Raw genomic sequence first — 25,408 nt, 5'->3', positions numbered from 1 at the left:
TATAAGCAACTGCACCAGCAATTGCACAGTAAAAGACCTTGAAAAGACCTGGTGTGTATTCCAAATATAAATGCATTTGGTGCAGCCTTAGATTAAAGAGTGAAATAGAGAGTACAGAACTGAAAAGGTCCCCGCGGCATGGTCCTGAGCCTGACAGAATGGCGGTCTCCCCTCCAAGCCTTTTTTCCCCTGCTGCTTTGTAGGTGAAATACATGCCTGTTTCTGGAAACAAGAAAGTACATGCACAGAACACTCACTCTCACCTCTAAATACAAAGTGCTCAAGAAAATACGGATAGCATGAAACTGTCCCTTATCGTCCAACTCATCATTCTGCCCTAAACAAATGCACACGCAAGCCCTCTCTGGCACCTCACTGATGGTCCCTGAGGTTGAATACAGTGGGGCCGCACACCTGCAATCCTTGGTGAAGAAGTGAAGACTTTAGATCCAGAATGGGCAACCCATGCTTCCTCTTGTCATCAGGACAGGTGGCAGGCAAATAACAACCATGGGTTTTCTAATTTGCATCAAAACTTTTTTGGGGGTATGCTCAGTAAAAGAACAACAGGGGAGCTTGTTTCAGAGCCCAAAGGCAATGTGGAACACTCCGGGGCCTGTGCAGCCAGCCACCCAATCTTGTGCAGCCATCAGTACCAAGGGGAAAGGCTTTGGCTTGCTGGCAATATGTGACAAATGCTTGCGCTCTGGCACAGGTCTCATCTGAAATTCTCTGCCCTGGTCTGCTGCCCTGACTTGACGATGGCAAGGATGCCACAGAACACTGATGCAACTGGAAAGAATGATTGTGTCCATGGGAGCGTAAGCCTGATCCATGGGCGTGGTGCCTCTGCAAACTCAGTGCAAGGGGACCGAGTACGACACACTCAACTTCCTCTCTCCTCTTTTGCATTCATGCCTTGCCATGATGGGCTCCCAAATCAGAGCTCACAATCCACCCTGATCTGAAACACTCATGTGGAATCCCAGCTGGGTGGTCATTTAGGCCCTGGTTTTCTTATCAGGACAAGTCCAGTGATTGGCATATAGAAATGCCTGGAGACACAGCTATATGAACTATGCAATGTAATTTGGTTCTCATGTCTTCTTAAGGTTTATGAGATACAAGGGAGCTAACTACATCCTTTATGGACAGGGAGGTGGGCAGTGCTGGGGATCGAACCCAGAGCCCTTTGTATGCTACATAAGCTCTCAACTGCTGAACCACACCTCCAGCCCAGAAGAACTATTATCTCTATAAACAAAACAATCTGACATAAAAGTTGCTTCAGTATCGATTACAAAAAGCAGACATATTTTTTTAAGAAGAGGTCTTGGCAAGAGCAAAGCAAAGTACATTGTGTTTCTTTTCTGGTCACGAAGCTATTGTGAGTTAAACCTGAATGTATCTTGAATTCAAATAATCACTAGTGGCCACTGTGAGTTGGTAATTGGCCAGTCTTTCTATTGTCACAGAGACCCATCTGTGCTCCCCTTGGATGGCACCTAGCGATCACTGACACATTCATCTGCCTGCCCCTCTGAAGCCGAACCCCAGGGAGGAGAAGGCAGGCTGAGGGGAGCTTCTATTCCCAGTTCATTTTCCGAGCGTCCGAGGCCGGGCACTGATAAATGGCCTTCCTGGCCTTAGCACGGTCTGCTGTCTTTCTGCTCCACTAAACTGTTTGACTTCCACACAAAGACTTCTTCTCAGGGGCACTGTTTGGGTCATTATAAAATGGGGTTGTCAGAGGGCTTTGTAATCGTAACCATACACAGATTGCTTTCGGAAAGAGGCCAGATCCACCAGCCACAATGAGAGAAATTAGTCAAAACTGCTACTGATTGCTGGATATCATATCCCTTATCAAACAGGGACCAGTAACTGCAGGTGATGTGATTAACATGTTTAACGGAGCTCTAGTGTCGAAACAAAAAGACATGGGGAAGTCTGGTTGTTTTTCTCACTTTCATATGTGTTCTTGCATGTAACAAGTTAGGACAGACTTCTTTCTTCTATGAAGAAGTCAATGAAAGTTCTGCTTAACAGGAGTCAATTCTTTGTTTCATTTAAATTTATTTGGAAATTCTAATACATCCAAAAGAGAAAGCTGGGCTGGTGCTAAGCAGACCACAAAAGCCTGGCCTGGAAGCTCACTTAGGCCAGCATGGAGTCTCGGGGAGGTGGTGCCTGCCACTTGGGTCCCCGCCCCCCCCCCCCCCCCAGCATACTCTGCCTGAGCAATTAAGAACAGAACTCATCTAGGCCATGTTGGGTATTTTGGTGTATTCACTCCCAGCAAAATCTGACTTTCTGATAGGAAGCAGGAGTGGGGGAGTAGGGAAGCTTTTTTAAAAGCTTATTTTTAAAACTGAACAAAAGCTTCTAGAACATCAAATGGATTTTTAAAAACAACATTTTGATGAGTTACGTGTAAATGAATCAGAAACATATGGATTACATTTCCCTCCAAGTATACAGGGGGCTCAAAATTAAAGAGGGAAGAAGGGCTTGGGGCAACACGCATTTGGGGTTTTGCTGAATCCAAAAGCATTTGTAAAGAGATCTAGAAGAGTGGCCAGCTCAGAAGACAGCTGGGTGTGTCCATTTGGGACACTTTATAGGTTTTTAAAATGTTACATAGTTAAAGCCTCCACTTTGAAGCAACTCAGATGTAAATTGCTTTTATTTGATTTTTTTTTCTTCAAATGCCCAAATGTTTAGGGCAGCTGGCATTGATTATTTTATTCTAGAAAAAAAGAATGTTTAAGATAAAATAATAGCACAATTTGTTTAGACCAAACAACTCACCCCCAGACAAAAAAGTTAACAGTAAGAGAGGTTATTTGTATATACAGGGAAGAGAGGAGGCAGAATGGGGCACCAAGACAATATATCTTACGAGCTTAAATTTTACAAAAGCTTAGAACCTAAAACTAACTGATGCGTACATATTTTATATGTGTATATATACATCTGTATATACATATATCTGTATACGTGCCTGTAAAGACACATATACGTATATACATATATTATGTGGCCATGTCTAATGCCATTAACTAATGCCACATGCCCAGTACGTGCCCTAATGCACAGGCACGAGGAACAGTTTAAATTCTGCTTTGAAATTTTAAGCTCTTGCTATGTTTTGTTTTCGTTTGTCTTTTCCTCTACTTTGTATTATTCTCCTGTCTACATGAGTGGGAGACATTTACTACCAACGAAACTGAACTAAAAATTGCTGCAAGTGATTCCACTAAGAATGTGTTTATAGGCTGTAATATTTATTTCAAGATGTTCCAAACAAAGTATAACATGCTTAGGTTTTATTTCAGAAAACACACACACACACACACACAAAAGAGTAGATACGAGGGAGATAAACGCACACTCTCCACGGCGAGAATGTTTTCATCTCCCTTCCGACTTGGAGAACAGTTAACTGACTGCTGGAGCAAGCAGGCCAATAACCACATGGAGGAGGTTCCCATGGTAAGTCAGGAACACAAGAATGAGGAAGCTCGGAGAACTGTGACTAGCTTTGCTGCCTCTATTTATATAAGGTGTCATTAAAACGCCAATAGGAAGCAATAGTAATTAATAGGTTCCATTTGCAGAGCTCACAAATGAGCCAGAAATAAAAGAAAGCTAGATATATGTCAGTCAATGGCAATCTTTTAAGTATTGAATTTTAAATTTTGGAACTGGGATGCTCTTTTTGCTGCTTGTTATATCTTATGCTGCAAAAATTCTCCCCTTGAGCTGCTCCTCCAACAAGCAATTTAGTGTAAGCCACTCATTTATAAAATTTAAAATGAATTTAATCTGACTTGATTGGAGCATTATTTTCTGACAAATTTCAAGCTAGAAAATTCACAGCCAATGAATGGTCTATACTGCAGTTTTCCTCTGAAAGGACTTTAAAACATCATAAAAACTCAGCAGCTGAAATGACCTCAAAAGTCATCCAGTTAATCCTTTATCTAGTGCTGGAATCCCCTCTACAGCATTCCTGATAGGGTCAAGCAGTACTTGTTTAAACAAAAGACATCCATACTCCTCTCCCAGGCAACCTTCACGAGGGTAGAAAGTGATCAAACATCTGGAGCCACCCTTTCCTGTCCTCCACAAACCTTGGTCACCAGATGAGACACTGCCAGGGCAGAACACGAAGCTTATGAGTTTTTAAAGGGCTTGCCTGTCAACCACAAAGTGACACGCTGTCATGTACAACTTCTCCTACAGAAGAGGGACATTGTGCCAATAATGCAGCAGTAAACTATTCAATTAAATACAACAAACTGCTCAAAACAAAAGCTCTCACCTGTCACCTATGCTCATACACCAGGTGGATCTCTGAAAGAAAACAGTCCCTTTGGCAAGAAGAACCGATATTATACAATTAGAACTAGGCGTTTGTAATAACTCTTTAGTAGTTCAGTGCAGGAAATGACTAGTTGAGTAATTACCAGAAGGTTGCAGTAACTAGCAATGTGGTATAGTGTCACAGGGGCTAGATTAAGATCCTTCTTACGCAACAACTAAAAAAATGAGTACTAGACACTGAAAAAATCATGAAAGGCAGCCCTGGATCAGCCTTGTCTCCTGGCAGCCACAAAAGAAAGCCAGATGCCCAGTGCCATTGCATTTCAACATATGATTGATGACTCCAGCCCTTTCAGAATAGTGTCTTTGGAAATGGTTTGCTGTGGCTCTGACCAATTCTGTTTCTCATGCTGATCTCATTCACATAAATCTCCAGCATGAATCAACCAGGGTATTGGTGCTGAAGGGCAAGCTGGGTAGAAGGAGCAAGGGATATCTGTTTTGTCATCTTAAAAAAGCCCTGGTCCTTGCAACCAGCACAACCTTCAGATACCACCTTGGGCACCTGAGAAAACAACTGAACATTTGCTTGCCTCTCTGGCTGCTTTATAGTATTTTTTGAGCTGATTCTAGAGGCCATTAGAACAAAGATCACCATGATGGCCCTAGTGTCTGCCCACGATTGACACCCCCAATATATTGAATGAGGAAAAAAAGAATACCTATTCATCTCTTTAGGAGACACACTTAGGATTTTATTCATCTGAAAGCCAAAAGTTCAGCTGTCACACAGACTTCAAGGAGACTTCTACTACTAAAGTCAAAGTACCAGAGCACCATGGTACTCAGCCCCAATCCCCACCTTCCAAGATGAGGCAGCAGTCACAGCCAGACCAAGTATCGCTATTTAGATCATCCAAGCAGTAGAATATGCAGAGGTAGTCGATATGGACAACACCTCAAAATTTGTCTCTGAGAAGTCATATCACAGTGCAGAGTTAGAGTGCAGGAGTTCAAAGCCCGGCTTGGCTATTGCCTACTTATGCGGTCATGAGCAAATGACAGTCTGTCTTGGCCTCATTATCACCGCTGCAGAAAATGGAAATAAAGAGCTGCTCTACTGTCTCACAATCTTCCTGGAAGGTTGAACAGTTTGTGTATGGAGAGTGCTCAGTGAGTGTCTGGTGTGTCATAATTGCTCAACTCTGGGGGCCGCTGGCATGCACCAAGTATACGCCAATATGGCAGCCCTGAAAGATGCGCACCATTTCTTATGAGAAACCAGGGTTCAACATGAGTTACTTGATTCCTCCTGGAAAATTTCCTGGTAGACTTTTTATCCTTTGGGGCTCCCATACTGTGGCAATTAAAGGAGAGGATATCCAGAGGGAGGTGTCCCTGGAGGAAGGTGACTGAGGATGTGTTTCTCAGCCCCTGCTCTCCTGAGCCACTTTATATGTAGGAGGTAGAGAGGCCTCTTCCTGCTTCACCTAACTGGAAAATAGAGCAAGAGCCTTCAGGGCTCTGCCACCTCCCACCTGCATTTCTACACAGGGTCCCCTGAGTCACTGCAGGAGTGGGGCAGTGCGCCATGAGAATGAGAATACAGCAAACACAGGAGGCTGCTCTCAGACCCAGGAGGGTCCATAGGAAACGAAGGGCTTGCACAGCTCCATGGAGCTTCCCAGGCAGCCCTGCAGCCCTGGGCTGCAAGCCCAATCTTTATTTTTTAATTTGTATTAGTACGTGCTTGCAGTACATAATCATCAAATTCCTCGTGGGGAGCAGGTACATGTACATAACAGATCTTCATTCTGTTCTCATCCCCTTCCTCTCACCCCATCCCATCCACTCTTGGTCCCTGCTTCCCTTTTTGCAAAAGATCTACCTCTCTGTTTCCTATTATCTATCTTTAATTTGCTCTTAGATTTATCTATGCTTTGGGCTTCTCATATAAAAGAAACCATGCAATACTTCAGCTCATGTGTTGGACTCATTTCACTTAACATTATGGTCTCAAGATGCATGAGCATTATGAAAATATGTGGCTCACCATGAGGCCTAATTTTCCTGTTAATACCCATTCTGAAGCTAAGAAGGCATGGCCATCCTTTGTCTATTCATAAAAATTCAGTCTTACTGTTAAACACTGGAAATATAAACAAGCATGGCTTGACTTGCCAAAGAAAAACAGCTAGAATTTCTAGTGTCTTTCTATTTAGTTGAAAATTAAGGTCGAATAACTCAATGATTTGAATTCTAGTTCTGGAATAATGGAACTCATTTCAGAACTGTCCAAATGGTAAGAAAGCAGCTGCCTTGAGAGGCAAGTTTCATTCCTTTGCTGTTTTGGGACTGGCAGAAGCTGAGTGACTGACCCCTAGTGAGGAGACTGAGAAAGGGGTTGGCCTAGTCCTGGGCCTCCTGGACCTCCATGGCTGCTGGTGTTGGCTGCTGAGCCACTGTCACAAAAACCAACAGGGACTTCTCTGTTTTCCCACCACCCATTATGTGAGCATGGAGCCATGGCTACATTTCTCATTGAGACCACACATTGTGGATATTGGAAATTAATTCACATTGAGTCAAGAAAACTGATATTTCTTTTCATATTTTATAGCTTTTGTGAATCTCATACTTCAGTTTTTTATTCTCACAGTAAAAAAATAAAAACAACAAACAAACAAACAAAATGGTGGCTCTGAGAGTCCTAATTCTCCTGTTAATGCACAGTAGAAGAATTCAAAGAATCAGTATTGAAGCTAAGAAGGCTTGGTCATCCTTTGTCTATTTATAGAAACGGAGTGTTACTTTTTTTTTTTTTTTTGTCTTTTTCATTTTTATCGGTACCGGGGACCGAACTCACGACTGCCTGCTTGCAAGGCAGGTGCTTATGCCGCTGAGCTAAATCCCCAGCCCCCGGAGTGTTACTTTTAAACACTGGAAATATAAACAAGCATAGCTTAATTTGCCAAAGCTAACCAGGTCAATTTCCCGTATCTTTCCATTGAGTCAAACATTAAGGTCTAACAATTTAACAATTTGAATTTAAGATGCCTCCTTGGATTTTTAAAATTGATGGATAATAAATCAACATGAACCTCAACAGTTTTGGACCAGAAATTTGGAATACACTGAAATGGCTTGCAAGATATTAAAGGCTGCTGTCTCCTGAATATGTTATTTCCTCTTTTTTCCCCAGTGAGAAAACAACAATTTGTTTATTATCCTTTCAAAATAAACTTGTGAAAGTTTAAAAAGTGCTTACTTTTCCCTAAAATAATGTTTTATTTTGTTAATCTCAGCAATTTGGTGTAGACTGCCTCGTTCACTACAACCTTTTAAACATTTTCCTTGTAAAATGTTATAGGAAAAAATAGTTAAATGGCTCCAAAGAATGCAGTGATTTTCCCCTTTTAAAACAATTCCATAATTACCCTACATCAGTAATAAAGGGGAGTAAAATATCTAAAAATTTATCAGATGTTGCAGATATGATTAAGACAATGAACAAGGATAATTATGCTTTTGTTTTAGGCTGTATTTCCCCAAACTTTGTTAGATTTGTCGAAGGAAAGAGTGAAACAGTACCTGCTAAGCTGTTTCCAGGAGTAAGTGATAGGGGTTTACAAGACTGTGAAAGAGGACGGTGGGTGACAGAGAAGGGAGGGGGTATACTTAGACCTAACAGCACAGCTTGTGCCCAAAGGCTGCTGTAGCCACTGCACTGTGTTCACAGCAGGAGCAACATGTTAAAGGTACCACTTTTTGCAGATCAGCTCACCTCGGAAACCTTCCCATCTCTACCCCTCACCACCGAAATGCAGCGTCATCACTGGAAATCTGTCTTTGAGCATAAAGTCACATGAGAACTCTATTCAAGAAATCCAGGTTCTAGACAGAGTTTGAGGAAACACAGATTTACAAATGTCCGTTTCATAACCTATCTCTCCCCGCATTCTCACTCTGCCAATCCTGCCATGGGAAGGCAGGCCCGAAGGGAAGGTGCCTCCTTAGTAAGATGGCACCCAATTCCAAACATTCACAGCATGCGTGAGAACAAAGCAAGCAAAGGCCCCTGAAGACACAAGGAGGCACCTGGCAAAATATTCTTAACTTTGGCATTGCACTTTTTCTTCTCTTCTTGTCTTTGTGTATTCAAATTTCCATTATTGGTATTTACACTCTGAAATAAATATGTGCCTATCAAATAATAAAAACCACAGTAACTCATGCACCTGAACTATTTCTGTGAAGGGCAGGCACGTTCACTCACCATATGGACGATTTCCCCTTTCTAACTCCTATAAGCAGCAGCCAAATAGTAAGAATAAGTGTTAATTAATTAAGGTTCAATGAAGATTTATGTCCAGGACTTCTTCCCATCTTCTGTCACTGTAGCTAGGCGGGGCAGCTTAACTAAAATATCTCAGAGAAATGCCATGAGCCATGAAGTTTCTGACTTGTGTATCATTTATGATCCCTTGGGGAGCAGGCCCTGCCTAAGAAAACCAAGGCCCAGCACCCCATAAGGTTCTCATTACAAACCGAAATGTGCCAGACCAGATGCATCGAGGTTGTCAAGCTTTGCAAACTCTCCCCCCAAAAAACACTCTCATAAATTTTGCAGAATATATTGCTTTTCCTTAAATTTTTATGATTATGTTCAATTTAAGGAAACTTACTCCATACTTCATCATTTACCTTGGGTTTTACAATTATGTGATGGCTACGAAGTTCTATGAACTTTCTCATGGCTGTGGGTTTTTTTTTTTTTTGTCTTAAAAATATAAACCTACATAGCTTCAGCCAGCCATGAATTTAAGACCTCCCCTTTCCTCTAATTTTGCTAAGCAAGTGCAGGCCAGACAAGTTGCAGTTTTTGGACCAACTCACCTTTCCATCTTCCATTAAGATAATAAGCCTCCTAATGAAAGACAGAAATAATGGTGATCAGAGTAGAGAATTCAGTGAGGTCTTTGGCGCTGAAATTGCATTTTGGGTACCCTGTAATGCTGAGAGAGATGTATACCACTAGAACAGCCCCTGTTGCTTTCACAGTGCAAGAAGTCTCCCCTATTCACCAGGGTCAAGGGGAAGGGCATGGGGCAGTCAACTGGGACCTAAGAAAAATTACATTTTACCTTTTATTTTTAGCGAATTTGAGTGATTTTGTGTTAATTTAGTACTTGTTTCATAACAGTACCAAACAGTACCAAGGTCTGTGTTTAACCACATCTCAAAAAATGTCTTTAAACCTTCTACCTCACTACAGATATGGTAGTTCTTAATAGTACACCCAAACAATCTTCCTTAAACACCCAAGAGTCCCAGAGGCATGAAAGGCTAAGCGGTCTGGTGTCATCTAATGAGATATAAAACATGAGGGGTGAATTTCCCATTCTACATACAAATGCTTGGAATAGGAATGAACTATGAAGAGAGGTGTAATCTCTTTCTAAATCAGATTATGAGAAGCAGACAAAATCACAACTTTATTCAGTGTGTCATTTATCCTGGGTGACTAATGCATTATTTGTATGAAGTTAAAATTGAGCTTTGAGAAACTCTAAAATAAATCAAATGCCCTACTTTATGTAATTTTAATAGACAGATCCCATTAGGATTCTACTATGCATAGCTGTTGGTTAAAATCATTGACCAGTATCCTTATAAATTAATCAACTGAGGTAATGCCGGCTCAGCTGTCATCATTTGCTACTAATCTACATTTAGAATTCACTTTAACTTTTCAAACCTTTTGAAATAAGTTTATCAAATCTCTATTTTTTGTTCAAGATATATGAGCTACTGCCACTGTTTACTAAAGCCTGTGTGGTAGAAATGTGTCACAGGTATCATTTTTCAACATTGTTATAGTGTGCAATAGCAATTTGTTGTAATTTTTGGTTTTGTCTTCATCATTGTGATGTGGAGTTTTATCACTTGCACCCTGAATATATTTCCACTATTGAAGTTTAAACTGTTACAGAACCAAAACTAAATGGCCAAAAAACCTAACTGTAGCAAAACAGATGCAGTTTACATGCAACCATTACTTTTAAAAAAAGATCTATCATGACTCTTGGAATTTTTCTGGATCTTTAACTAATGCTTAGGTATGTTGGGTTTCTGATAAATACTCAATTTTTAAAAAACCCATCAGGTATGTACTCTACCTGCCTTCCTGGCATATAACCTTAATGTCTAATTTGTGTAACTGCAAGTTTTGTAGTCACTAGAATTTCCTAGATGTTTTATCATTTTTTTTTCTTTTCTGTCTTCTGGACCTTCATTTTGCACTGTGAAAAGAAGGAATTAATAATATTTAAGGATCTTGTTCCAAGATTACTTGTATTACTTTGAAGTTCCCCATTAAACTGTGCTATCTAATTTTCTATGAAGGCAGGTTGTGGTAGAACGTGCAGGCTTTGGTCTCAGAAAACCTAACTTTGAGTCAATGCAGTCAGTGCAGTCGCTGATTGCTTTACTTTGGGCAAGTTAGGAGTACAACTTTCTGATCCTCAGATCTGGTCTGTAAATAGGGATGAAACCATCTATGTGTTAGGGTGTTTGATCAATGAGATCATATGTATAAATTGTGTGACATAACTCGTATATGTACTAGTTCTTTTACCATGACTATTGAAACATTTGAAAGTGTTTTTAAAATCAACATGTGTAGAAAATTTCTGCACATCCTTGGGATGAAATTGTAATCTGAAACCACCAGAGGAATAAATAGACAATGTGTTTGGTCTAAAAATATACGTTAGGAAAATGCAAATCCTAGGTTAGCCCCCAAAGCAGGAAGAACGAAAAAAAAAAAAAAAAAAAAAAAAAAAAACAAGAGGTTCGAAAACAAAAAAGAGATGGAGACAAGTATTCATCAAAAGTTAAAGGTATCTTCTTCTTCTCAGTTTTGTATCAATGAAAGCCTCAATTCAGTGATGGTAGTGAATTAAAAAGCCTGAAAAATTACTTTTAAAATACTGTGGTGGATACTAAAGTGTGTACCTTGTGACAAGAAAAATATATCTTTTATATATCTGTACAATCAAAGATCTGGTAACTTTAGGGCTGTTTGAGTGAGATTTTGCTCACCAACAATAAATTTTCAGCTGGATTCCTGGCAAATAAGTTGTACATAAAGAACTTTTAATTTACATAATTTTAACAACCCCACTGGGAAATACCTTCCGACCTCAAGGCAAGACAAATACCTGAACCTGTGCGCCTGGCCAACATGATTTCAGCGGTTCCCTTAGACCCTATTCTTATACCTCTGAGCTATCCTTCCACAAATCAGATCACAAAAAATATGAAATGGATCATTTAATACAATCCATTTATTTGTTGAGCAAATAGTAACTAAACATCTGTTTCTACCAGACACTGTTCTAAGTACTGCAGAACTACAAGTTGATAAAACCTCCTAAAATCTGGATACCCTCACCGAGCTGAGTTCTTACCAAGTGTGAATTAAGTTCAAGTTTTCAGGCCAGTCTCCCAGGCACTGCATCTGCTGCTTGCACCAAAGAGTGGAATTACATGTCTCCTGTTGTAGCAGATACCTTGTTTAATTTTTGGCTAGGAATTTAAACTAAAGACTGACTTGTACATACTGACGATGAATAATAGGGCTGGGTTCGCTGCACGTGCCTCCTTGGCAAGCACAAGGTCCTGATTTCAATTCTCGGTGCCAAAATAAATAAATAAATATGTAAAGCAAAGGCCTCATCGGGTCAGTCCAGTGAAGAGCCCACCACACACCGGGCTCGTCCTAGGATGGCATCTATCCCAAGGTATCATTATGGGTTAGCAGAACAGCTAAGGACTCACATGGCCTGTGCATTATTTCCAGCTCCTCAACATACTGGGACAGAATGCCCCTGTCCCAATTACCTGCTCTTTCAAATAGTGAAATCAGATGACAAATATCTAGAACCCACCACACAGAAAATCATTATTTGATGTTTTAACATTATTATATCTTCTTGCCTCTTGGAGTTAACGTTTTAAAGACCTAGTACTGTGTCTGAATGAATTGAATACATGAATGAGATTACACTCTGAATTGGTGCCTGGGCCAGGCACTAGGAAGACAGATGTAAAAGACATTGGCAACACAGCAGGAGCACATTAAGGATTCACACAAGTGGAAAAGCATGGTCCAGCCCAGGTAAAAAGCTCCTCAAGATGGCATGCAAGTGCAGAAGACAGGCCTCTGGTCAGACTGAGCAGGACTATGTGAGTATGAGGGCCAGAGGAAGTTGATACTAACTAGCATCTTTACAGAGATGGAGCTGGACATGAAGGATGGGATAGGCAACAAAGAATTATTTGGTGACTAAATACCTAACAACAAACAGAGCTGTAAATGCCAATCAGATTGCATCAAAGGACGAACTCATTTTTCAGCACAGAGAAATGCATACAGTAAAATACTGGCACACACCTAACAAATAAAAGAGTTACTTACTCTTTAGAAAAAGAGAACAAACAAAAAAGACAATGAATTGTGTATATCTCACGAAGCGCAATACATACTTCCTTTGAAAATAACTATTTTGCTGGTAATTGTGCCAATTTACAAGCATTTGTTTCAATTGTTTCAGGAAAACACGTTTTCATTTGGCTTTTGGGGGGAATAATGTTTGTTCAAATGCTTCCCTAGCTCAGACAGTCAAAGTAGTTTCGTAGGACTGTGTGGTTGTCCCTCAGCGGATAGCAGTCAGTGTTAATGAGGATATGCCACTCATACTGTTAAACATGACTCTGGGAATTACATGATGAATATGAGCTGCTGTCAGATCAGATAAGTCGGGGTCCAAAGTCAATTGTTTCACATTGAGTGGCAAATGCGCCAGGTCTTCGAAGTATTGTAAATTTCTGCCTTTCTAATTTTTCTCTGGACTGTACTAATAGTACTTAAAGAGTGTCATGGCCTTGAGAAGGATTGCTTTGCCTATGCTAGGTCGGTTTCTCTCTCTCTCTCCCTCTGGGTTCTTATTTTACTTTGTAGTCTATGTCACATTATTTCCGCAAATGTAATTTTGTATTCCAATGTCAAGCCAGAGGGGACCGGAAGTCATCTTTTAGGTTTCCTTTATCTCCCCCTAAAGGTGACTGACGGGTAGAGCAACCGGATGCTACAACAGTGTTGGCGAACATGACAAGTGTGTCACAGCAGGCTGTTTATATCACTTAAAACTCTAAATTGTTTACCACTGCTGTCCTAGCACAAGCCATTTTCAGCTGGGCCTCAGTCTCTTCATCTGTAAAATGAGGACACTGTGCCAGATCAACCTCCAGGCTCCTCAAGCCTTGAATCAGTAGGTTCGAGGAACTGATTCATGTCTACAGACCGAGCATTTTGCCAGCAAATAAATAATAGCTAATTGATGGGACCTCTCCATGGCACTTCATCAGAAACATCCATCATGCTGAATCTAATTTAGTCACTGTGGCTGTGCCGACCTGGCATGAACACAATCAGTCCCTTTGGAAAATTAATTTGTTAAAAAAATTAGTTGACTGACATCCTGGAGAGGGAAATAAAGCCTGTGTGATTACATTTCACATTGTTCAACAGATAGTTAGGTCATCGTGTACACACTGCTACAGTTGAAAGGTTAAACTGACCTTTTAGCACAGTCTTTCTGTTGATTGGATAGAGCAAACCTTCTAGGGGCCCAAAGAATGAGAAACCCTCAGACCCCTAGCAAATGTCTTTTCCCAGAAACCGTTAAAGTCTAGACTGCAATTTCGTTGCCATTATAAGACTATTAGTGTTTTAATTTTTATTTATACAGAAACCCATTTCAATACGATTTTCAAGAGATGTTGTGTGCAAAACACAAAATTCTGATTCAGGGAATTCAGTTTAATAACGCTCACCAACAGAAACAGTGCCTGCTCCTGAGATTTGGTGTTCAGCGGACAGATGATGCGAAGAATTATTATTTGGAAATCTAACAACACAGACCATTCTTCATTGGGTGGAAGTAATGGGGTTTTTTCTTCCTCTACTACTTCTTCTTCTTATCCTTTTTTCCAGCAAATGGAACATTGAGGAAATAAACAGATGAGTGATTTTGAGTTTGTAATGAAAACAAAGCCCGTTTCCTTTGCTTATTCCCCAATGTGTGGCTTTTATGCCCTCTTTTACCAGCACAGGCACACCGAAGAACCAATTCAAACATTACCTTAAATCACAAGCTGATTTTCTTTTTCAAATGAAGCAAAATGCACAGGTATATTTTAAAAAATAGCATGCCATAAACTAAGCAATCCATAATCAAAATCAGACTCTAACTGTAGTGCCATTGTCAGTTCTGCTTAAATCATGCCATTTTATATTTAAGCTCTCGGATAATTTTGCTCAGCCCAGTAAGTAGGTAGATGTTAGCAGCTAAGGTCATCCAAAAGATTTACTTTAAAATAAATTCAACAATTCAGAGCATCACCCTCTCCACAGTGTAGTGTGCCTTGCTTTGAAAATGCATATAAAATTTCATTAAAGTGCAACATAAAAGTTTAACATTAGAGGAACCCAGTGCTGGACCTTTGTTTAGCAGTCATGATAATTTATGGTGTGGATCTGCTACAGTTAAGTAGAAAAACAGCCTTCTCATGATGAAATACAAGTCATAAAGCCTGAAATTCAAGGAAAGCTGGAGGAATCCCAACCCTCCAATCACTCATTTCTTCTTCAGATTTTTGTCACACATTCTTCTTTAATATTCTCCTTTTGAGACACAATGCCAGTCCATTAACTCCTGTAACCCCGTGCCGTAAACGTTAATCCTTCCTGTTGTCTTCCTCAGTGCTAAACATATCTTGGAATCCATAGAAATTGTATTTTGTAATCACACCCAGAACATGAGTTCTGTTTCTGTCTTTTCCTATTAAGTTTCCTCTGCAGTCATTATTTTCCTTATTATTTTCTACAAAATGAGATCAGACAGGTAAGAGACCCGAAAGTAATTGCAAATGATTAAAACACTATCACACAGGCAGAGGGCCAGTATTATCACCAGGATTTACTAAGCTGTTATCACTGAAAGATATGTGCATTTGCATGGAATAGTCTTTGAGCCAAGTCTGATTCTAAGATCAATCAACAGATGCTTATTGGGATCTGTGATGTGACTGTCCTCTGTAGACGACTTGCTAGGGAGCAAGGCAGATATTTACCCATAAGTGACTCAACACAACAGTGACAGTGCTCAGAAGAGAGTATTCTAAGATCCACTTACTGTGTCAAACTTAGGCAAGTCACTTAACCTCTCTGAACTTCAGTCCATTTAACTACAAAGTGCAGCTAATAATAACAATCCTGACAAAGCCTCAGGGTATAGTAAGTTTTTAATCAAATAATAGATGTGGTAAGTTACAAAGCTTTGGCAAGATATGCTACCAACTTCTTATCACCAGATTTGAGGCTTCAAATCAACCAGAAAAATGTACCATGGTTTTCTTTATGTGAAAATATCAAGTCTTCAGAATTTCAGCATACGAATTTAAATGGGCAGCTCTCAATATTTCAAGCCCATATACCCGAATGGATATATATATATATATATATATATATATATATATATATATATATATTCAGGTGTATTAATTAAAGTGTCTCACATAAAAGCAAGCACTAAGAGATTATATGAGTACATATATTATTCTCTTAAAACACAGCATTCCATGGCTGGCCAATTACATGGTAAGACCACAGACTACTTTTTCACAAGTATGATACATGCAACCTAATCCATTTGTTTCTTTGACAACAAAATACTGGCATTCACACACATAATAAAGAGTAGTTTATGAGATTTGATAGAAAGGTACCCAATGTGGAAATGTGGATACCATATTTAGATTTCTGACTAAGATTTACCACTCACAGGCTGTGTAACACAACATCTCTAGGATTGAGTTTGCTCATCTGTAAAATGGGCATATCAGCTGCAATTCTAATTCACAATGATGAAACAAGATGGAATATGAAACTCATTCCATGTCTTGCAAAAAGACTCAGAATCACAATGTTTTTGGTCAGTGGTGCAGGCACTGGGGTCAGCTCCATCTAAGCTAAAATGTGAATTTCATTGCCTAGTAGCAGTGATCTGTGAAAACAGATATCATAACAGGATCTATCTCACAGACTTGGTGGAAGTGAGCTTGAGTATATAAAGCATTTAGACCAGAGCTTGCAGCACAGAGTAAATACTCAAATTATAGTAGTGGTGATGATGCTAATGAGCCCCACCACAGATGGAATACACACGCGCCCCTCAAAACAGTCCCTCCGACTTGTGGTCTTGAGCTCTTTAATCAGCAACATACTTCTTTCCATTTATCAATAAACATGTTTTAAAAATCTCTCTTCTTTATCCCATAGCAATCACAAAAAGAAAGACAAAATTAAAAGTGAAATGTAATCACTATACCAATTGTTTTGTCTACTTGACAAGCTAATCAAGTAAATGGCGGTTGCCCTCTTTGAGGTATGACCTGAAGTTAGATGTTCTCAGGACTACAGCTTCTAGGTCGTTCCAGAGATGGCCATTTTATTGGACGTTCTGGAATTTTGAAATTATGCTAAATGTGTGCAAATTCTTCATGCAAGAAGTAATCTTAGCTAAGAATAATGGGCATGAAATAAAGGTTCAGCACATTAAAGCCATTTCCATTCAACAATAATTAGCATGTTTAAATATAATATAATTTTATCCATCTACAAAATGCTTAAATGTTTGGAATCTCATTTATGTCTATAATGACAGATTCATTTTTGAGGCAGTCATTTTCGATCTTGATTTGTATATTTTAAAGTTGTTAAACGCTTGACTGAATCATTAGCAAAACAATTCGTGTATCATTAAACTGATTTCTAGCATGAGACAATTTTCTTCCTCGCCCAATAGATGTGCTTTTTAAGCTTTACTGAGATAGCTTTTACTTGTTACTATTCTTTGGGGGGGGGTCAAGAATTATAGAGACCTTACCATCAGCTAATTTCATCTTCAATATCTGCATTCTCCTTAAGAAATTCAACCCAAAAAGGTCTGCTGAGAGACTCACTAAAACATTGAAAATACATATCGTCCTGGGGGTGGGAGGCAGAACGGACTACAGACCTTCTCCCTTTTCATAGACCCAAGAAGGAAAGGAATGAATGGAGGTAGGGAAGGAAAAATCCTGGGACTCTCTGGGCCTCAGTGGAAATGGGACTACAAAGCACTCCTACCCCCACCCCACCACACACACTGCAGTCTTAATGGCCCCAAGCTGGCAAAGACTGTTCTTCCTCCATTCCCGACCTACCATCCAACACCAAGCTGCAGCTCAGGAGGTCTCCGAAGACCCACACAGGAGCAGGCAGAGGCAGCGGGGTCGCTGCTGCCCTAGGTAAGGGGCCATGCCCTGCTGGAGCAAGAACAGCTCACTTTTGTCTGGAGAGCAGAGCCTTCCACTCTGGCCCCCATCAAGGTGCAGGAAAGCAGGGGACAGTGCTGGCTGGCTGCCGGGGCAGGCCCTGGGGGCTGCCTTCCCCCAAGGATGAGAAGCCTGGCCAGCACATGGCCCCTTTTCAGCCTTGACAGCCCCTCGCAGACCTTTGAACTTTCTATTTATATAACAGTTCCGTGAGTTTAAGTCTCTTCCTGTCTAACTGCCCGTTTGCAAGGTCCCCTCTAATTAGGCTACTTGTGAGACATCACATAAAAACGACACACAATTGATGCTGTCCCTTCGCAGTGAGAAGTCGGCCACTGTCACAATCACTTAACTACCATTTTCCCTAGGATTATTCGCATTTTGGTTTTACTATCATGGTGGCTTTCTTTTCATCATTTTTTTTTATTTTTAAGAATTTATCCTTTTTTATATTTCCTTCCTTCCCTTCTTTCTAATTAAAAAAAAAAAAAACAGATAAGCATCCCATAAAGAATCCCGGCATGGTACAAAGCAATACTTACTCAATACTGGAGGGTATGTACTTGCAAGACTGTAAGCCTGTGTACTTTGCAGGCTCTCTGATTTTGTATTTTGTTCCTCTTAAGTGGGGGTTAATGACTTTGCCATTGCTGGTAAACAAGTCCAAAATCTAGCCATGTGATTTCCACACACCTCAGAATTCATTTGCTTAATGACCATAGGCAAGTCTACTGAATGATTTAAATGATGAAATTGAATTTTTTTCTTCCTCCCCCTGCTTTTTTGAGCAAATCGTCTCCCTTGTGCATACAGACATCTGTGCCTTCCTTTTCCTTCACAGAATGGTTCATATTAAATTCAAACTCAGGTGAACACTGCTCATTCATCCAGGAATCTTAAAGAACTTGAGCTCTGGCCCTTTAATCGAGTCCAGAGCATGACCCATTAAGATATTCTTGCAGTTGGTGAATCCATCGAGATGTGCCATTAGGCGTGTGAGCACTACCAGACGCTGCACCCACCTGCAACTGCAGCGACACGCACTGCCCATTATTTCCCTTTGCGTTTGCCCTAACAAGTGTGTGTTTGTAAATGGGCATGCACTTTTTGTTTACTAGAGTCAGTGGTTGCAAATAACACATATGCAGTGTATGTACAGTCTTTGTTCATTATGTCTAGGAAAATGAGTTTGTTTTGGAGCTGTCTTGATCCACTTACTGTTAGACCTTTAGGCTTAGAGAAAGCTCCAGGCTTGTTGTACAAGTAACTATTAGGAATAGGTTCAGTGTAACCATAAAAGAGCTCCTTAACTTTGTAGGGGGTCTTTCCCCCTTTGGTTTTCTTGAGGGCTTCAAGGGAGTGGATGTCATCACTTTTAAGCATCCACTTATGCTCAGAGAAAGGCAGTAAACATCTAATGAACATGTAACCAGCATCCTCTGGATGTCCAAAGAGAGTTTCAAAGGTACAGATTTCCATTAATGACAACATCGAGCTTTGCACTGCACCCACCGTTGTCACATTTGTGTCCCTTTCTCTGTGTGTATGTACGAGACAAAGGCATAACCGCATTCCAAATGTTCATAAACACAGATGCATGAGGAAGTTGGCCCTTCACAACTGAACAGTAAGAAAGACAAATTGCCCTGGATCATATACAGAGAATGAAGGTGCAGGCTTATTTATGCATACCTGATATACTAATTCCTTAGTACTCCAGATAATAGCCACTGAATGCCCAAGTCTACACGCTCCTTAACTGACCTGGCACAGTTAAGGGTCCAGAGGAAAAGAGGTTTAGGGCTCTCTTTAAGAATAGATAGGCAGAAGGTCTCATATCTTCTGAAAACCAGAAATCAAACATAAAAGAGCCCACTTGCTTTAAATATTCAGCTGCATGTAACATTGAACTGTAATAAACACAATAAATATTTTTAAAACCTAATGCCATGTATATGGTTAATATTTGGACTACACCCGTGAAATCAATTATAGCAATGTCTGCTAAATTAACATTTTTATCCATGCTACATATTAAGCAAATTGCATGCAAATAATAATGCTGTGGTTATCAATTGTCTGCAAAATAAATTAGCAGAGCAGAGTAAAGATTTTGTGCAGGGGCATAATATTTAATTGTGCAATGACTTTATTGCTATATTTACTTTTAAATAATAGCATTTTTTGAATGCAACATAAAATCTTTCTGCGGAACTGATACAACTCTGCGTGGTTTCAACATGCCTTGCAGATTAATACTGATATGTTGTAATTTGTGCTTCAAAGATTTACCTGGAATTGCTGTAAAATAAAACATATTCAAGTTCCAATTATTTTGGGCTTGCAATGAAAGGAGTCATGATTGGCATACTGAAGCTATTGGCCAAGCTTATGGCCTTTTTTTTTCAAGAAGGAAATTGCCTAAAATATCACATCAGCAAGGGAAATCCTTGTAAAAATACACAGCATTCATAGCCAACGGCCGCCGCTAGTAGTTGAACATTGCAAAAGCTTTTGCACTGCTGGTGGGTACTATAGATTATTCTAACTACATTTAAAAGAGCTATAGTCAAGTGTGCAATTCTAAGTCGCTGCCCGGGCGTCCTCCTTCTCCATCTAATTCCTTGGGCTGCAGGCAGACTCGACGCGTTAAAATGTTTAGACAAATAAAAATCAATAACGTTTATCATAGAAGGGGAAGTTTTTAAAAAGTTAATAGATTACTGTATCTGCATTTCTGCCTGCGCGTCCGAACGTCACACAAGGAGTTAACAACTTTCTGGCTTCCGTTCACCCCTGCATCATCTCTTAAAATCTGTGAACACCAAGTTTAGAGGGCTTTGTGAGGACCAGTTTAAATCTCTGAATCCCTGCTATGTGTCCACTGCAAACGTAGGGCTGCCTGCCAGTGAGAGGCCGACGGGGGTCCAGCTGGTAATCGAATGTGCATTGACGTCGGAGCAACTGACTTTGGGGTCCCGACTTCAAAAGCGTTCAATCTTGAAAACCTAGCGCAGAAGTGAACCCCAATGCGGGGTCCTTTGCGCGGTGGTCCCTGAAGACGCAGCTCGGCACTGGAGCGTGGGGAACTTGGGCTGAGCCGGCCTTGGGGAAGGTGCGTGCGCTGCGCCGCGCATCGCCCTCAGGGATGGAGGTGGCGGCAGCGAGGGCGGTGGTCGCCCAGGAAGCGGAGGGTGGTGGCCGGTGGCACCTAGCCGCCACCTTTCCTCCGCTGCCGGCTGCGTCTACCGGGCACCTGGAAAGTTGAGGCATTTCAGGCGGTCGGCATCCAGGGCGCAGAGAGGCCGTGCCCAGGAGCCGCCGGCGAGAACAGGCGGGCGGAGGTCGTGCAGCGGAGCCCCCAGGTGGGTGGCACCGAATCTGCTGCGGGCCAGATGCAACTCCACGGACTTGGAGCGCCAAGCGACGCATCTGCCCGCTTCCCTCAGCGGCCCCGCACCTCCCCCCACCCGGGCACCGGACCTAGGAGTCACCACGGCAGGGGCCAGAGGTTGCCACGAGCAAGTGTGGGTGCATCCGGGACGCCCCCCACCACGGCCCCGGCGCTTTTTAACAAAGGCGAAAAGCTCAGACCCCACCGGGGAGCCGCTCGTTAAGGAGAAGGCAAAAATCAACACCTACCACTGCTGCTCCAAGTCCCAGTCCCTGAAAAAGTCGAATAGATCCATAGCGGCCGGGCGGCGGCGGCGGCGGCGGGCGGCGGTCCCTGCGCGCTGCGGGTCGGCGCGGCTCCGGCTGGCGCGGCTCGCTGGCTGCCCCGGGCGGCCCTGCTCTCCGGCCCTGCACTCTGGCTAAAAGTGCCCGGGCCGCATCGGCGGCGGTGGCGGGCGCGGAGGTGCCTGGCCCTGCGCTCCGGAGCGGCGGCGGCTGCGCGGGGCGGGCGAGCGCCTGTCGCCCGCTGCTTGGGTCCGCTCGCTCCGAGTCTGCCCGCGCGCCCGGCGCCCCAAGGCTGCGGCAGCGGCAGCTCCGGGCCGGGGCCGGCGGGGCTGCCCGCTTGGCAGGCTGCGGGCGGGCGGCGACGGCGGAGGCGGGGGCAGCCGAGGAAGAGGCAGTGGCGCGGCGCGGCAGCCGGGTCGGCGGCAGCGGCTGCACAGGCGGCGGCGGCGGCCGCGGCAGCATCACACACTTACACACTCACGGGGGGCGGAGCCTGGACAGCTAGAAGCCGCGACATGGAGCAGGCACGTTATCATCCCCGGATCTGGCAGGGGCTCGCCTCTCCTGCCTGTGCTGCCCGGGACCCCCAACACTTTGCACAGCAGCTAGTGGGAGAGACTGCGGAGCTGCGGACCCCGAGCCGGCGGGGCCCCCAGAGGCAGCCAAAAGGACGCAGGAGGAAGGGGGGTCGGGACGCGGGACCAGGAATGGGACCCTCTCTGTGAGCCCTGGCCACTGGCAGTTAGCGTTTGCAAGGAGAAAAGCGGGCACGAACTGCCACTGGGTGGAGGTCGACCTGCGGCCCCTGCGAGAGACTGTCCTCAGGCCCCAGCACGTGAGCGAACTTTTACGCCCTGCGCGTCCCTCGGGTCCGCAGCGCAGAGCACGCGTGTCCCCAAAGGAGAAGGCGGTCACCTTCACCGTCCCTGCGGCACCGCTCATCGCAGCCCACGGGCATGACGCAGTGCTGTGTGGGGCCGCGGAGCCTGGCATGCACTTAGTAGGTCAGCAAGCTGTGGGCCGGAGAGTCAGTGAGTTGTATTAGTTGGCACAAATAAGGGCCCTCAAGTTTGGGGTCAGGCCAGGGTAAACCGAGTTCTGAGTTCTGAGGCTACCTTCTTCTAGCAGCCCCCCTGCGCCCTGGGGCCCAGCTTTCTGCACCTTCCCGCTGTGGTAAGTGGGAAAACCACGCTGAATGTGTATCGGGCATCCCTGGCACACACCTGGTGCCTGTCTCCCCTTGGCCTGTGAAGCCCTCTCTGCCTCTCCTTCCTTCAGCCTGGCTTCTAGTCCAGGAAGGGGCCTGTCAGCCTAGCCAATTCCCTGGAGGGAAAAGTTTCCCGGCCTCCTTGAGAGAAAGGGTTGTAAAGAAGGGCAGGGACCTTTTCTGACATTTCAAGAGCTTGAGCACTCTGAAGTTCCAACCATCTCCCTTGCCTCCTTCCTGTCCTTATACATATGGAGAGGCATTGGTGCACTGCTGAAATCCTAGGTCTAGAGGAGGGACAGAACCGGGTGCTAGGAGCTAACTCTCTGTGACTCCCGAAAGTCACTTCACTGGGCCTCAATTTCCCCTTCCATAAAACAACACATGTGACCCAGAAGCCATCTGGCTCATAGCACTCTGATGTTCTCCTCTGTATTTGAGTAAGCTTCTCTGAAATTATCTCATATTTTCAAAATCATCCGCATTGCTTTTGATTTTCAGCAGAAACTGAGGGTTCTCCTTGGTGATTTGCACAAGATCAGACATTTTCCCTTGAAAGAGAGCTCAGCCTGAAACCTAGAACACCATCCAGGGCTGGACTCAGTAGAAAGAATCCCTGCTCCAGCCTTGAATGACTTGAAGATCTGGGTCAGAAAGAGCATAGGGTTCAGGCTCCTTCGCATTCATTGTGAGTCATGCACCTTTCACAGACAGAAACAAGGCTCTGTGATCCTGCAGCTCCAGCATCCTGTGGGGGCTCTGTCAGCCTGTCTATTTTGCAGAGGGCCAAGACTCATGCAAACCCTAGTTGATTGACAGAAAATCAACCAAAGGGCAGAGCCTAGTTGATTGACAGAAAATCAACCAATGGGCAGCCAAGGAGACATTGCATCTCAAACTGGATTGTCAATTTGGCTACTCACAAACTCCTCTGCAGGAGTTATTGGGAGAAAAAAAAAAAAAGATACTACAGGTGTGCAAATTACCTCTGTGTCTTCTTTATCCTCTGTCCTGAACTGTGAGCCCTTAAGGTAACAGGAATGCCTCATTCCGATCCATGGTCCTCCAACTTTATGATCTCAGTAAATGATCCCTGAACTGAATTTGATTACCAATAATGTTTGTCACCACGGTTAGTGCCCAATCTGCTTGAAAATCCTTAAGGAAAGCCAGTGCATCTACAACCACTGTTGAAATGGTGATTATGGTCCCTTTATATCTGATTTCCTTTTCTCATGAGGTTATACTGATTGGCGAGAGACATAAAAGTAATATGCTAGGTAAACACATTTGCATCAGAAATAAAGCTTCTCCTTTAAGAGTTGCAGACCCGCATCACCCCAATGGTGCACTTTCTTCCTGATCAGCAGGAGGACCTAGCAGAAGCAGAAGGAGCCAGCGAGAGGCAGCACTCTGAACAGAAGTGCCTGCGGGAAGGAGAGAAGAGACAAGTGGTGCTGGCTGCTGCTTCAAAGAGGGGCAGGGGCATTCCCTTCCTGAGATCAAAACCAAGCAGGAAGGCTGGGCTGGGGGGAAGGAGTTCCCCCTCCCAACCTCCCTCCTCAGACAGGGGAGAAGCCGAGAGGCAGTGTGGAGGGCTGTCCCTGATGCCAGCCACTGAGCCCTGCACATGCTCCCTGTCAGCGTCAGCTGCAGGGCAGGGGAGATGCTTTGTCTTCTCTGATCCGGAGCAAGCTATCTCCCACCCCCTCCTGCCCACGCCTGCCTCTGATGGCAGCAGGAGCTTAGAACCTGGCTGTCAGACATGTGGGCAAGCATGCAGCATCCACGCCAGGCTTCTTCCCCCAAAATGCTGGGAGGGATGAAGGGAGCCCAGGTCTCAGAGAGGGAAGGACCAAGAGAGTGTAACATGCTCTCTGGAGTCAGGGTCCAGACCTGCTGTGCTGCAGGCAGCTAGGCCACTTGGCCTCTGGCTGTGAGGCTGCCTGCCTCCCCTTGTGTTTCCTGAGCCATCTTCGCCCAGATAGAAGACCTTCTGGGCCTGCTGTTGTCCTGCCTTTCTGACCTAGCAGGCCTTCCTCAAATCCTGGTCTTATAACGCCCAGTGCAACACAACAATTGGGAAGATCACATGCCATCTTCTCTCTCCCTCTTCTTTCTGTTGTGGTTTTTCTGTCTTGACTGCCTCAAGCTCTGGCCCTCACTCATCTCCCCCATTCATAAAACCCCCACCCAAAGGAATCTGCTAGAAGGATGACTGGGCATCTTTTCAGATAGAACAGGATCAGAACTGAGACTCCATGACCCAATCCATTCAGGTGAAACCACAAATCATTTTTTAAGAGGTTTGGTTTTATGGAAATGCTGATTCTGAGATTTTCTGAAATGAAATTTTCTTTTACCTGAATTACTTTTAAACGAGTTTAATTTGTAGTCTCCAGGTACTAATCTTCATTTCACAGGAATTTGAAATCCTCCATTCACGCAGTCATACTAAACACACTGTCACACAGGTTCTGGTAGATAGTGTCTAAAAATTAAAATTAATAGAAGAAAGTTTTACCAGGCATGTCAGTTCCAGGAAATGAACAAACTGACTGCATGTGACACATGGGTCATTCCACTGTACTTTAAACTTCCACCTAAATATTCAGCATTTGGTCCTGACCTGGTAGGCAGGCAGGGGGACTTACTGTGGGACATAGTATCTGGAACTATCCTCACCAAGGGAGAGCATGTATCTTTTCTCACCTCTGAATGTCTGTACTTTCTTGTTCCATGTCCTTTCTG

At 43.2% G+C, this 25,408-nt stretch overlaps 1 protein-coding gene across 6 annotated transcripts in view; it reads right to left on the bottom strand.

Moving 5' to 3' along the window:
• Aff2 (ALF transcription elongation factor 2) overlaps positions 1-21,613 on the bottom strand; it is a 468,295-nt gene extending 446,682 nt beyond the window's left edge. For all 6 annotated transcript variants that reach the window (XM_063246498.1, XM_063246500.1, XM_063246499.1 and 3 more), the window contains exon 1: positions 21,415-21,613. In XM_063246498.1, coding sequence (XP_063102568.1) covers positions 21,415-21,461 — 47 coding nt within the window. In that variant the 5' untranslated portion in view covers positions 21,462-21,613. The remainder of the gene's footprint in view (positions 1-21,414) is intronic.
• Between the last annotated feature and the right edge of the window lie 3,795 nt (positions 21,614-25,408).

The sequence above is a fragment of the Cavia porcellus genome, unplaced genomic scaffold (assembly GCF_034190915.1).
Source record: "Cavia porcellus strain 051 isolate PalLab524CR breed Dunkin Hartley unplaced genomic scaffold, mCavPor4.1 scaffold_3, whole genome shotgun sequence".
NCBI classification, from domain to species: Eukaryota; Metazoa; Chordata; class Mammalia; order Rodentia; family Caviidae; genus Cavia; species Cavia porcellus.
This window is presented reverse-complemented; position numbering and strand designations above follow the sequence as displayed.